Below are 12,601 nucleotides of genomic sequence, written 5' to 3'. Positions count from 1 at the left end.
GGTAGCCGCGTCGCATGCCGCTTTTCGTCGCACTTCTTTTTGAAACATAATCGCGAAAAATACTGGATATAATACGATTGTTGTACTGTATATGAATACTTATAATATACGATTACTAGCTCGCTGATTAATTATTGATAATACTGATTAATTATTCATAAAAGGATAAATGAATTGTACGAAATATTTGTTCCGTGTTATTGATATATAATTGTTATCTTAATCTTTTTATGATTAATTAATCGTGCGATCTAGTAATCATATACTGTAAGTATTCATAAAATACAACGTTTTGTATTATATCTAGCATTTTTCACGATTATGTTTCAAAACGTTTAAAATCGTTCTCTTCTCGTGTAAAAATTCAACGAAGAAGCTAATGTATCCTTGCCACTGATTTATTTGAAAATGAACGAATCACAGCCGGTTCTTCACGTCGCGCGTCGTTTGTTTCGGGAGTGCCGTTCAAGTTATCGTACTCCAGTTTTATATATCCGTGCGCGATTATAGTGCATTATTCGCGAGTGTCCTGTGCGAGAGGATGTCAACCGAATTCTGAGAGGAGGAGGAGGAGGTCTGGAAGAGACATCGAGCACCGGAGCAACCTTGCGGTGAATATCATTTTTTGCTTATATAAAATCAGTACTTTTCTTCTGTTCATTCTTTAGAATTATTTTATAATAATTTAAAAATGATAATTAGGAAAAAAGATTATTTCAAAATTATTTTAAAATTTTAAATAAATATGTATTTTCATAATCTTTTTTAAAAAAATGTGTAAATTTTATAAATATCTAACTGAATGGTGAATTAAAAATTCGGTTCTTATAAAAATTATTTATTAAACAAATTATATAGTTATTATATGCTTATTCAAGAAAACTTTGCGTTTAGTAAATATATTTTAAAATAATGATTGATTTTTGTTTGCTTTTGGTTTTAATTAAGATTTTATATTCTTTTATTACAGAATCATCGTAGCGACGTTGCAGACGTAACTCCGCCGTTGCGCATCAGGTTGGTGAGTGATTTTAATATTTTTATTAAGATAATGGATTTGTGGTAATGTATTTTCATTAATATACTATATATATATATCTAGATGCATATACGCATCAATTTAATAAAAATATATGGATAAATGTATGTATAGCATTCTATACATCCGTTGCCTTAAAATAGATACGTTACAATAGATTAGGATAAATTTAATCCTGAATATCTCTTTATTATGAAATTTAGTGTGCATGCACTTTTAAATTTGTAATATCACGTTTTGTAATATCACATTTGTAATATCACATTTAGTTTGAGAGTTATTTTTAATCATTCCTGTATAAGTTGCTTCTGCTATTACTCACAATATCTCGTTAATTTAAATAAAATTATTCAATTCATGAAAATTATTAAGGGCTCAAATTTTATTTACTAATTGTTAATTTATAGGCCAATGTGACAAAATATTCGTATTTTTTAAATATGTAAAATAAAGGAAATTAAAAAATATAAAGAATATATATAGAAAATAATTAGAATAAATGGAATTGTCTATTGATATCATTATATAAAAAAGTTTGTTACAATATGTAAATATAATATGTAAGGAGACAAAAAAATGCCAATAAAGAGCCAATGTGGTTAACGATGTGTAAAAGAAACAATTTTTTTATTTAACTAAAGTGCATACGTTTCGACCAACGATTTTCATCCTTTTCAATACAAAAATAAAGAACTATTCCTGATACATAAATATAACGGATTTTAAAGATAGCACATATTAGCAGTTCATAGTATCTTGCATAATAATCTTCTTATTACAAAAGAATTTTAAAAAGAGGCCCATACTTTTAAAGTGTTGTATAGCAGTGGTCAATTGTTTGATAAATGAATATATGTATAAAGTCAGTTTTTTCTGGAGTTATTATGCCTTTCCGATAAAAAATTTTTCATGCATAAATATATATAAACATATATAAATATTCAAAAAACATGTATAATCATATATGAAATATGTCCATACATGTTTATACATCCTTCTTTCTTTGTAAAATTATTTTTTAATATAATAGAAATAATAATAGTAACGTGAAAATTTTTGCATTGTTCGTTTTAGAAAAAAATAAGTTTGGAAAAATGTATAAAAAATTATTTATACACAATTATGTATAATTTTAAATATAATTGTACATAAGTAATTTTTCTTATATTTCTTCAAACTTGATTTTTTAAAAATAAATAGTATGAAAATTATTCTCTTAATTATTTTTAATATTTTCACATTACTATTATTATTTCTATTACACTAAAAAATAATTTTACAAAAAAAGAAATGTATGAACATATATGGACATATTTCATATATGATTATATATGTTTTTTGAATATTTATATATGTTTATTATTTATAGATATTTATACATATTTATGCATGAAAAATTTTTAATTCAAACAATATATATCGTCACTTGGATAAATCATTAATGATTTTCATGAGAATCATGCGAGAATGATGCTGTTGTGTCGATTGAGAATTATAAGAAATTTAATACGGAAAAAAATAAAAAGTTGTGATTGTGTCCTTTGAAAATTAGAGCGATAATATTATCATTTCGTATTTCTAAATTTCTTCGCATTATTTTCATAAAAATCATTAGAACGTTAGTTCATCTAACTGATGATACATCGTTTGAAGACATAATAATTCCGCGAAAAATGACTGGCGTTTATACATTAATTTATCAAACAATTGACTGCTATACAATACCTTAAGTATAGAGCTCTTTTTAAAATTTTGACTTTTGTAATAACCAGATGATCATTAAGATTATGGGCTGCTAATATGTAATAATAACTATTGTATCTATAGAACATTCGTTGTATGTATGTATCAGGAATAGTTTTTTATTTTTACATTTGCATTGAAAAGGATCGAAATCGTTGGCCGAAACGTATGCATATTTAATTAAATAAAAAAATTTTTTTTTGCGCATCATTAACTGCGTTGGCTCTATTGACAATTTTTGTCTCCTTTTTTATTTATCTTCAGAGCCATTCATATCATTAGTATAATAAGTAGATATTGTTTTATTTTTCCTTATAATTAATATTATTTTTCCTATCTATTACTCAAATTTATTCATTCAGGATTAAATTTTCTATATAAGTTGGTGTATATACAGGAAAGCAATATAAAAATACATATATGTAGAATACATATTATTTTCTAAGATATTTCAATTTCACACTGATTTGAGTACATGTTACTAATGAAATAAAAAATATTTTAATTAACGCATATATCATATGGTTTTTGATGTCAATTTTTTATAAAAGACATTTTATTATTAATTTTTGCTATTTATCTCAATGTACCAATTTTAGCGTAAGCTTTTATAATTGATCACAAGTTTGTTGCGATAGCCAATATGAAGCATTGATTCAAAATGCAAGCTTTAGATTGGCTGTCGCAACAAACTTGCGATCGCTTGCAACTAATACAGAACCGATCTAATAGAGCATATCGAATTTGTTTTAATTTAATAAACGTGATTGAAGTATTAAACTTGCTAAGATTCAGAATATATTTCGAATAAATTTAATGCTTCTGATGAAATTGATAGATTTGTGGATACATGAACTTCTGAAATACTTGGAAAAAATTATTATTACTTGCGTATTTTTCTGTGTTTGTGAGGGAAAATTATTCTTTTTGGATTTTGCATTATTCATCTGAATTTTTCATCTCCGCAATCTCCGCATGCTTTGAGATGAGATTCAGCAACGAATCGTTCAAATCGTTAAAAATATACGTAAGTGAGCCTTGAATTTTATCAGATCGCAATCGATTTAATAATTTTCAATTTCTTTTTAAATTAAAGTTCTATTCTTTATATAGTAATGTTTATATTAAGAATTTATTCTTTCATAATATTCAAGATTTTTGAAATCAAAACATTGTTGAACCTTAAAGATTTTTTAAATTTAATTTTATTTTTAGTCAAATATTTATATTTTTAATTTCGAATAAACGCGAAATTTATGTTAATAGAATTATTATTATTATTAATTGTTCATATTTAGTCAATTTCATTAATATGACGGTCCCTTCGCGACGCGTTCGTATTTCGCGCATTATACAAAAGCGTAAAATCTTACGCTTATTGCCGACAATGTTAATCGGCAGCAAAAAGGATATTTTTCCTTATTATCGATTTCTGACATATAAAGCCAGAATATTGGAATAATGAAAGATGAGTTCAATTTGCTCAGAAAAAAGAATCTATACGAAGTAGGTGTGTAACACCAATCTAAGTTTTTAAAAGAAACAGAATATTCGGGAGGATAATTTGCTCGCAAATTGCGAGTTTTTATATTTTTTGAATTATTTAAAATATAAAAAACTAACAAACAATAGGACTAATGAGAGTCAGCGCAGATAATCAAGCGCAAGTTTGATAAATTAAAAAAATCTACAAAATTTGATCTTGATTATCTGCGCTGACTTTCATCAATCCTGTTATTTGTTAATATTTTTATACTTAAAAAATTGAAAGTCTGTTTTAATTATTATTATTTATGGCTCATTTATTATTAGTATGATATATATCGCGATTAGGTTTTTCCGCTGAATTTATCAGTATGCGATAGGACATGGTAGACATTAGCTGTTGCGTTCAGCAGAGAAAGCAACTTTGCAACTGTTGTAAAATTCTTCAATATGATTGATTTATAGTTTATACATTTAAATTCATAAGGGACCAAAAAGAACCAATTGTATCGAAGAATTTTGCAAAATTCTTTTTCTGTTTTCTCTACCGAACACAACCATTAATATATTATATTCTCAGTATTATTACACATTATAAAGTAATGTAGGTAGAAATATATGAGTGGAGATAGGATACGCAAATAGGCACGAATAAATGAAAATACAGATAGGTAGGACAAGTATGAATAGGTAGAGATAACAATCATATAACATTTTTCATAAAAAAAATAATTATTACAAATAAAATAACAAATAAATTTCGCCATCGGGTAATTAAATTTTATTTAAAAAATAAAAAAATAAGTATAACGAAACTAAAAGATATTACACAATATTTGTAATTGTATATTGAATTGTAAACAATTATTATAATTGTAGTATTTAATTGTATAAAGAATTACAATAAAAGATGATATAAAAAAAGTTATTGCAATATGATTGGCAAAAAATATAAAATAATTAGACATAAAAATAAAAAGAATAAATTAAAAATATACTTACGTGCAAAAACGGGTTATTAAATTTATTGTAGCTTATTTTTTGGGCGAGTATGCTTACAAAGAGAACCGCTGATGAAATCGGCGGGAATGGAGGACCTCTAGTTTTTGCTACATTAAATCTTTAAATTTAACAATATGTAATTGAAAGTTTGAAGTATATTCAAAGATTCTATTAATTGCTAGTGATTAGTGATTATAAAGACTTTGAAATAAATTTACATACTAGTAATTATGTTTGATAAAAAGGGGCTGAAAATTTGCATAAAAAAACATTACTTCGCAATTCCATTTTTATGTAAACGCGTATTATAGGACAAAATTCACTAAATTAACTTGTTTGAATATTCATACATTCACTTGTTTAGAGTGTAGTAGTGCGCGGAAGCAATTTGCGATTACAGAAAAAAGGCCCTTATTATGTTCTCTCTCAGATTTCTCTCTGGTAGGAGTTTCTGGATCTAAATGTATAAACTAAAATCTTATAGTAAAAAATTATTTACATAATGTAAAATTATATTCCAAAATTTCATTTCTACAATGAGGAATTTATTGCACTAGAATTTTAGATTTTACCTTTTTTTTTTTAATAATGCGAAGAGCACTAATATTGATATTTATTTGCCTCGATCAATACTAATTTTTTATTATTAGATTTGTTTCCCAATTTGATTATTGGTTTAACCAATTTTATTTTTTTATTGAATATTTTTTGTTGAATATTTCCGTAAAAAATTATATAGAATTAAATAATACTTGAACGATTAATAAATATAAATAACACAAATATATTAATGGTTTTTTTAATATATTGCTCGAGTTATATAATATGAAATAAGTCTTATAATAACTTAATAAAAATAACAATTAAAGATAAATATGATTTAATAATTATCGTCAATATTTCACTTCGTTGGTTTTTCAATTTTAGCAACCATAGATTTAATTTTAAATCATTCACTTATAAATAGTTTTACATACAATTTTATTTATTTTTTTATTTACAATCTTTTTCTTTTTTTATTCTATAACTTTTTTTTTTATGAAATTTTACAATCGTTTATGAATTATCAATATTTAAAAGTTTATAGACTATGTAAATACCAATAAATTCAAATACCAATAAATTCAAAATATTGATATGAAATCGAAAACGTGTTAAAACAAATTCTATATTATATGGAAACATAAAAAATAAATGAAATATTCTATAATACAATTATTACATGTATATATTACATCTTAGATGTCGTAATATGTAAAACGTTTATAATATAATATGATCAATTTATGTCAATTTATATAAACACAACATATAAATGTTATAATATATGAAAAGATATTACAAATTATCTGAATAAGATGATCTAGTAACCCTGCGATGACCTGAAACAAATGAGTTTTGATTAATTCTTTTTTTATATAAGTATTATATTTTCTATTACGCTTTTTATATATTATTAAAATTTACGATATTTTTTGTCTGGTGTGTCCCATGATATAAGATCTTCATCAAATGTATCAATCGATTTGTTCCGATTCTTGAGGGAGTGTCTTGAGGGGGTCTTGCTACGACGTTTTGAATAAGGAGTCATAGGTAATACTGGTTTATTTTCGGCACATGCCACACAAGTTTCTATGTAACAAAATATGATTATATTGCATATTGAATATATGTGTACCAAAAGAAATATAATAATATATACAAGTTTTACCATCAAATGCAACATTTCGGAGTGATCTCTTCTTAGAAGTATTGCCTATCAATGTTACATTTTCTATCTGCATTGTATCGTTTGTATTTAGTGTCATATGTTCATCTTTGTTTTTTTTCAGTAATTTTAATGAGCTTTTTCTAGTTAATTTCACCGGACTATTTTCTTCTTTGTCAATATTTGTCTTTTTCGGCGTCATCTAAAAAAATATTTCTCTTAATTATTATTTATTCAATTAATAAATTATAAATATGTTAATACATATATAAACAGATATAAAAAAATTATACAAAAAGTTCTTACTAAAATATTTTTGAAATAATTAGTTTATATTTAATATCAAGTTATGAATGATTGTATTGAAAAGATATTAAAAAACATAAGAGCGCGAGCATGATATAGTAGATAGTGCATTGGTCTATCATGCCAGAGGTTCCGGATTCGATTCTAATAGGAACCAAAATATTTATGCTTGTGTTTCCTCTCAGAAAAAGTCGGCAATCACCAAGAGTATCTTGTCTATAGAAATATCTCTCAAAAAAATTTACTGTTCGGAACCGGCATTAAAACTGTAAATCTCATGCTCGTGGCAATTGAATAATTAATGTGTGCACCATAAGAGATGTAATGTAGGCTTAAAGAAAGAAGAAAAAAACATAGCTTACCATTTTACTACTTCTATTACTTTTAGGAGTATTATTTGCCAGGATAGTTCTATTTCTAAGTACTTTCATTCCTAAATCTACATCTTCCATGTCTTTTGAAATTATTTCAGTAGTAGTGGCCATTTTGTCATCTCTGTTAACTGATGTTGAAGAAGAAAATAAAGTATCTACACTTTTCCTATTTGGTATGTCCTTATGTTGAACTCGCTTTCTTAGGCTTTTTCTAGATGACACAATCTTCTCATTGTTATCTGTTATTGATGATAATTCTTTAATGGATACTGAAGGTATGTCATTAAATAGATGCTCAATAGTATTTAAAGTATTTTGAATAGATGATTTAGATTTATTTTGTTTTCTTGTTTTTATTTTAATTTCTAATTTGTTCAGATCATCGTTACTATCAGAATCTTCAAAGTCTAATCGTTTTTCGACATTAATGGGTGGTGATATTAATGTATCTATTTTATCTAAACTATCTACTCTAGTTAATGCAGCAGCTAAACTTAATTTAGTTTGTTCTTCATTAAGAGGGATGTTATTAAGAAATACTTGATCATCAAAATTGACTTTATGCGCAGATTTTATGCGTGCTTCCTTATTTTCTAATTCTTCTGATTTCTTTAATATGCTTTTGCCCGGCGTTTGATCAGAATTAACATACGATATTGTGTCATCTAATTCAACTTCGGGTGTCTTACACATTTGACTTATTTTCATAGCTGCAAATGGACTTTTCATTCTTTTAATTTTGTCAGAAAATTGCACTTTCTGTATCGAACTTACTCTAGTAGAGCTTTCACGTCGAGTAGGAGTTGATTTTTTTTCATTAAGATCATGGGATCTATTTATACTACGTCGAATATTGGTATTTTCATCACGAAGTTCAGTAAAAGATTTTCTATTACTTGGTTTTTCACTTAAATGTGTATCTTGCGACAAAATAATGTCTTTATTTAATATTCCTTCTTCCATGTTTTTTCTGGCAGCTAGGATTAACGATCGTAATGAACTTGGTTTTGATGATACAATTCGTTTTTTAATAGCCATTCGTTTTTTAACAGCAGGCTTGACAATAATGTATTCCTCTTCCTGCCATCCTCTATTTTGACGTTGCTGTAATTTTTCAAATCGCATGTCACAATCCTTGACTTCCATGTACGTCATATCCCAAAATCCTTGCAAATCTTTGCATGTAACCAGCATTTCTCCTTTACCAGTTTCGCAATCTTGTACTAAGCCACGAAATCTTTCAAATTTTTTATTTATTAATAAATTTGTTTGTCCTACCGCTTGTTGTATTTCATACACAGCATCTTCTGGGACATCTTTTTCTACTCCAATATCCAACCATTTCTTACAGAGTTCCTTAAGTCTATCAGTTTCTTTATTCACAATAAGCATGAAATACTGAGCAGTACGTTCCTCCTCTTCCACACATATGTTTAAATTTTTCATAACAGTATCTTTGGTTGGAATTTCATCAGATCGACGACCAATACCCAACCGTTGTTGTCCCTCTATTCTAGAGTTTCTCTTGCCACGGGTTCGTGTCAGATATGGCGAAAAGCAAATAAGATCTTCCATATCACAATTTTCTTTCTCAAAAGATGTTGAAGTAATCTTTGATGGTATTTTTGTATCAGTACTGCTTGATGAAGAATTTTTTTCGTGTAAGGAATCTGTTTGATTCTCTGTCTGTTCTTTTAATGATACTCCTATTGCTTCAATTGTATTTAATTCGTCCGGATCTCGAACAATCGATTCACTTAATTTCTGTGACGACTTTTGTTTATTTAATGATAACTTGGGCGTAGGAGTTTTAAAAATCTCTGTAATATTAGAAGTTTGTGTTTGTAATGATGGATATTTCTCTTGTGGCGTTCCTTTCATTGGTACAAGACCAAATAGAGGCATCTTCTGCAAACCAGATGGAGGTTTAAAACAATAATCAACAGGGGCAAATGATTTTTTGGTACAAGAAGTCATGGTTTTAAAGGGATGTTTTATCACCGAAGTTGAATCCTTTACCATTTGTTGAGCAGCTGCTTTAGCAATCAATCGTTTTTCCGTAGCTCTTGTAATTCGTTTTTTGATATAGTTCGAATTTTCTATTTTGTTTGATGTTTTTGCAATTGTGCCACTTTTGATCATTGGAGAACATAAGGAATGATGAACAACACCAACTTTGAAAGCTGGTTTTTTCATTGTAGCTTCCAGCTTCTTTTTTCTGTTACGTTCCTCTCTCCATTTTATTAATTTTTTCATACGTTCATCAGCAATGGCAGATGTGACCTCTGTTAAAAATAATAGAAATTTTTCCTTTTTATAATTGTTTAATTTCATAGTATAAATATATAACAATTGAGAAAAATATCAATTCAAACCTATGTATTTAAAATGTAAATATAAACTTACACATAAATTATATGTAATAATCATATCTCTTTATGTATGTATCTTTTATAGTATGTACACACATATATATACATACACACGCACGCATGCACACATACATACATACAAGAAAATATACAACAATGATATTTTATTGAACATATACAACTACAATAATATTTGGTTTCTATAAAACGAGAATACATGTTATATAGCAAACTTTCATAAGATTTAATAACAACAATAATTACATGAATCAGTCATTTCATTCTTCAGAAGAATAGTTATAATTGACAGTTTCATAATTATGGATATTATTAAATCCAATATTAAATCTGATTAAGGATCTGTGCAAATAGAGTCATTGTTTAATATTGTAACATATTTTATTAATTCGTCAAATTATTGATTTTTATATTGTTAAATTTTCCATTCATATAATGATAAATGAACATCATAAATAACAGATTCTATAAATTCATTAATATCATAGAATTCAATTTTAATGAAAATTTAATTAATTCTTTAAAATAAAGGCAATAAAATGTTTTAAAAAATATTAATATTAACAATATTTCTGTATAAGAAATATGATCAATATATAACATTTTATTATGAACAGTTTACATAAAATAAATATGTATTTTATCACAATTTAAGAAGAGACTTAAAATAGATCTTTATTGAACCTAGATATAGAATCTAGATAAAAAACTAAAAGAGTAAATAAAGATCAAAATGACAAATAGCTATGAGTTAAACTAAAAGATATTAATTGCTAAAATTTTGAACAATGATCAAATAAAACACATTTTAATCTCTACAGATCATTGTCAATATTAACAAAAGAATTATTCTGTTATATAAATTATAAATATCCGATAAGTGTTATGAACACAATATTAATTCAATAACATTTTGTCAGATATGTATAATTTATATTATATAAAATAATTGTCTTATCAACATTGATAATGACTTAGGCCCAGTTGCATGAATCAATATTACTTTGATTTTAAGGGAGGCTTAAAACTCTCTCTATCTCTTCCTCTTTTTCGATTTTAAAGAGAGAAACTGAGAGTTTTAAGCCTCTCTTAGAGATAAAGTACGTTGATGCAATCGGGCCTTAATAGAAGTAAAAATATCTGATAGTTAAATTTTAAAATCAAACATGTAGCTTAATTCCCAGTCTTTTTTTATTTTTAATCTAATTGATGCTTGTTTTTTTACCAATTAGATTAAAAAAGGATAAAGAATAAATTAAATCAAGATTGAAGTTAATTTATATTAATAAAAATAGGCAAGAATTAGAAAAAGATGAAGAACAAGTTCAACCGAGATTGGAATCAATCTACATTGGTAGAAATGAAAGCTTTGGCGATATTTAATTATCATGTATAAGTCACGTTAAATGAGAATTCTTTTTCAATTTACCGTGTTGCACGCTTGTTGGCGATGAATCGTTTTGCAGGTTGCGATGTTTGTCGAAAGTCCGTGTTCTGGCTTCCCTACGAGATTTATCGTAGTTACAAGCACGCAGATATCTTCTGTGATTCGTGTCGCCGAATCCTAGACGAGGATTTTTGTACTGTTCTTTAAAATCCGGCATCTCGTACGATTTTATAAAAACGATACAACGTAAACACGTCGAACACACGTAACCGTTTAACGGCAGCACAACTGAAAATCACTTCAAATTGATGGTCAGGGCGCTGAACGTTGGAATAGTAGCGTACGACGACTCCCATTGGTTCTCGTTGGTGGGCTTGAAATGACGAATGCCAGTCATGCCAACAGATGACGACTAGAGTCCTAGAAACCAGAGATGCGACATGCGTCAATTGGGTTAGGTTGTCATCGCCATTTTAATTCAATGCCTTTTCATGACGCTCATTTTCAGCGTCAAAATAAATCACAAGATAAAAATTGACGCTATTCGTCAATTTCTATCTGACTTATTTTGATGTCGAAAATGAGCGACGATATGAAAAAGCACTTTTACAGCTGATGCATTACATGAAAAAAGTTAAATTGTTAAAAAAAGAAGAAAGTATAATACGTACTGATAGTATGTATTTAATAGTACATACTACATTATTAGACTCTATATGTAGAGTCCAAGGACTCTAATTATACGCAATAATGAATTAAAATGGCGCTCTGATAACGTGTTTTAGACAGCTAATCAGATCATATCCCTTTAATGTCGCCTTTAATCTTTGATTTCTCTAATGATAAGCTGTTTTAAATATTAATGTCCATATTCAGGCCTTATATTTAAATTCTTCTTTAAATTTATCTTCAGATACTCTACTCGAATTATTTCATTGGTTATTGAGCATCTAAAGATAAATTTAAGGAAGCCTTAAGGTTTAACTGAATATGGGCATAAGGTTGTGCGCACAATAGAAGAAATAAGGAATTAGGAATAAAGAATAAACGATTTCAAAAATCGTGTATTCCGATGTATCCGATTTCTGATAAATTAAAATCATTTATTCTTTATTCCTAATTCTTTATTCTTTCTATTGTGCGCAGGGTCTAAAATAAAAGGTCTGT

At 27.0% G+C, this 12,601-nt stretch overlaps 1 protein-coding gene across 1 annotated transcript; it reads right to left on the bottom strand.

Annotated features, from left to right (window-relative positions):
- Positions 1-6,607: 6,607 nt before the first annotated feature.
- On the bottom strand, positions 6,608-11,707 carry LOC108687689. The gene is made up of 5 exons (XM_018193602.1): positions 11,477-11,707; positions 7,646-9,942; positions 6,981-7,179; positions 6,737-6,901; positions 6,608-6,651 (listed from the first exon to the last, which is right to left on the bottom strand). Exons 1-5 carry the CDS (start codon positions 11,649-11,651, stop codon positions 6,608-6,610), a joined length of 2,880 nt encoding a protein of 959 aa, XP_018049091.1. The 5' UTR covers positions 11,652-11,707.
- Between the last annotated feature and the right edge of the window lie 894 nt (positions 11,708-12,601).

The sequence above is a fragment of the Atta colombica genome, unplaced genomic scaffold (assembly GCF_001594045.1).
Source record: "Atta colombica isolate Treedump-2 unplaced genomic scaffold, Acol1.0 scaffold210, whole genome shotgun sequence".
Taxonomy (NCBI): domain Eukaryota; kingdom Metazoa; phylum Arthropoda; class Insecta; order Hymenoptera; family Formicidae; genus Atta; species Atta colombica.
Note: the sequence above shows the minus strand (reverse complement) of the source record. Positions and strands in the feature narration are given on the sequence as shown.

What these genes read in the sequence shown, in the direction of transcription:
- LOC108687689 (XM_018193602.1), bottom strand. Translation starts at nt 11,651, where the DNA reads ATGCCGGATTTTAAAGAACAGTACAAAAATCCTCGTCTAGGATTCGGC. An exon ending in GCCAACAAGCGTGCAACACG is followed by an intron (nt 9,943 to 11,476) that starts GTAAATTGAAAA and finishes TATTTTTAACAG; the next exon opens with AGGTCACATCTGCCATTGCT. An exon ending in CACACCAGACAAAAAATATC is followed by an intron (nt 6,652 to 6,736) that starts GTAAATTTTAAT and finishes CATTTGTTTCAG; the next exon opens with GTCATCGCAGGGTTACTAGA.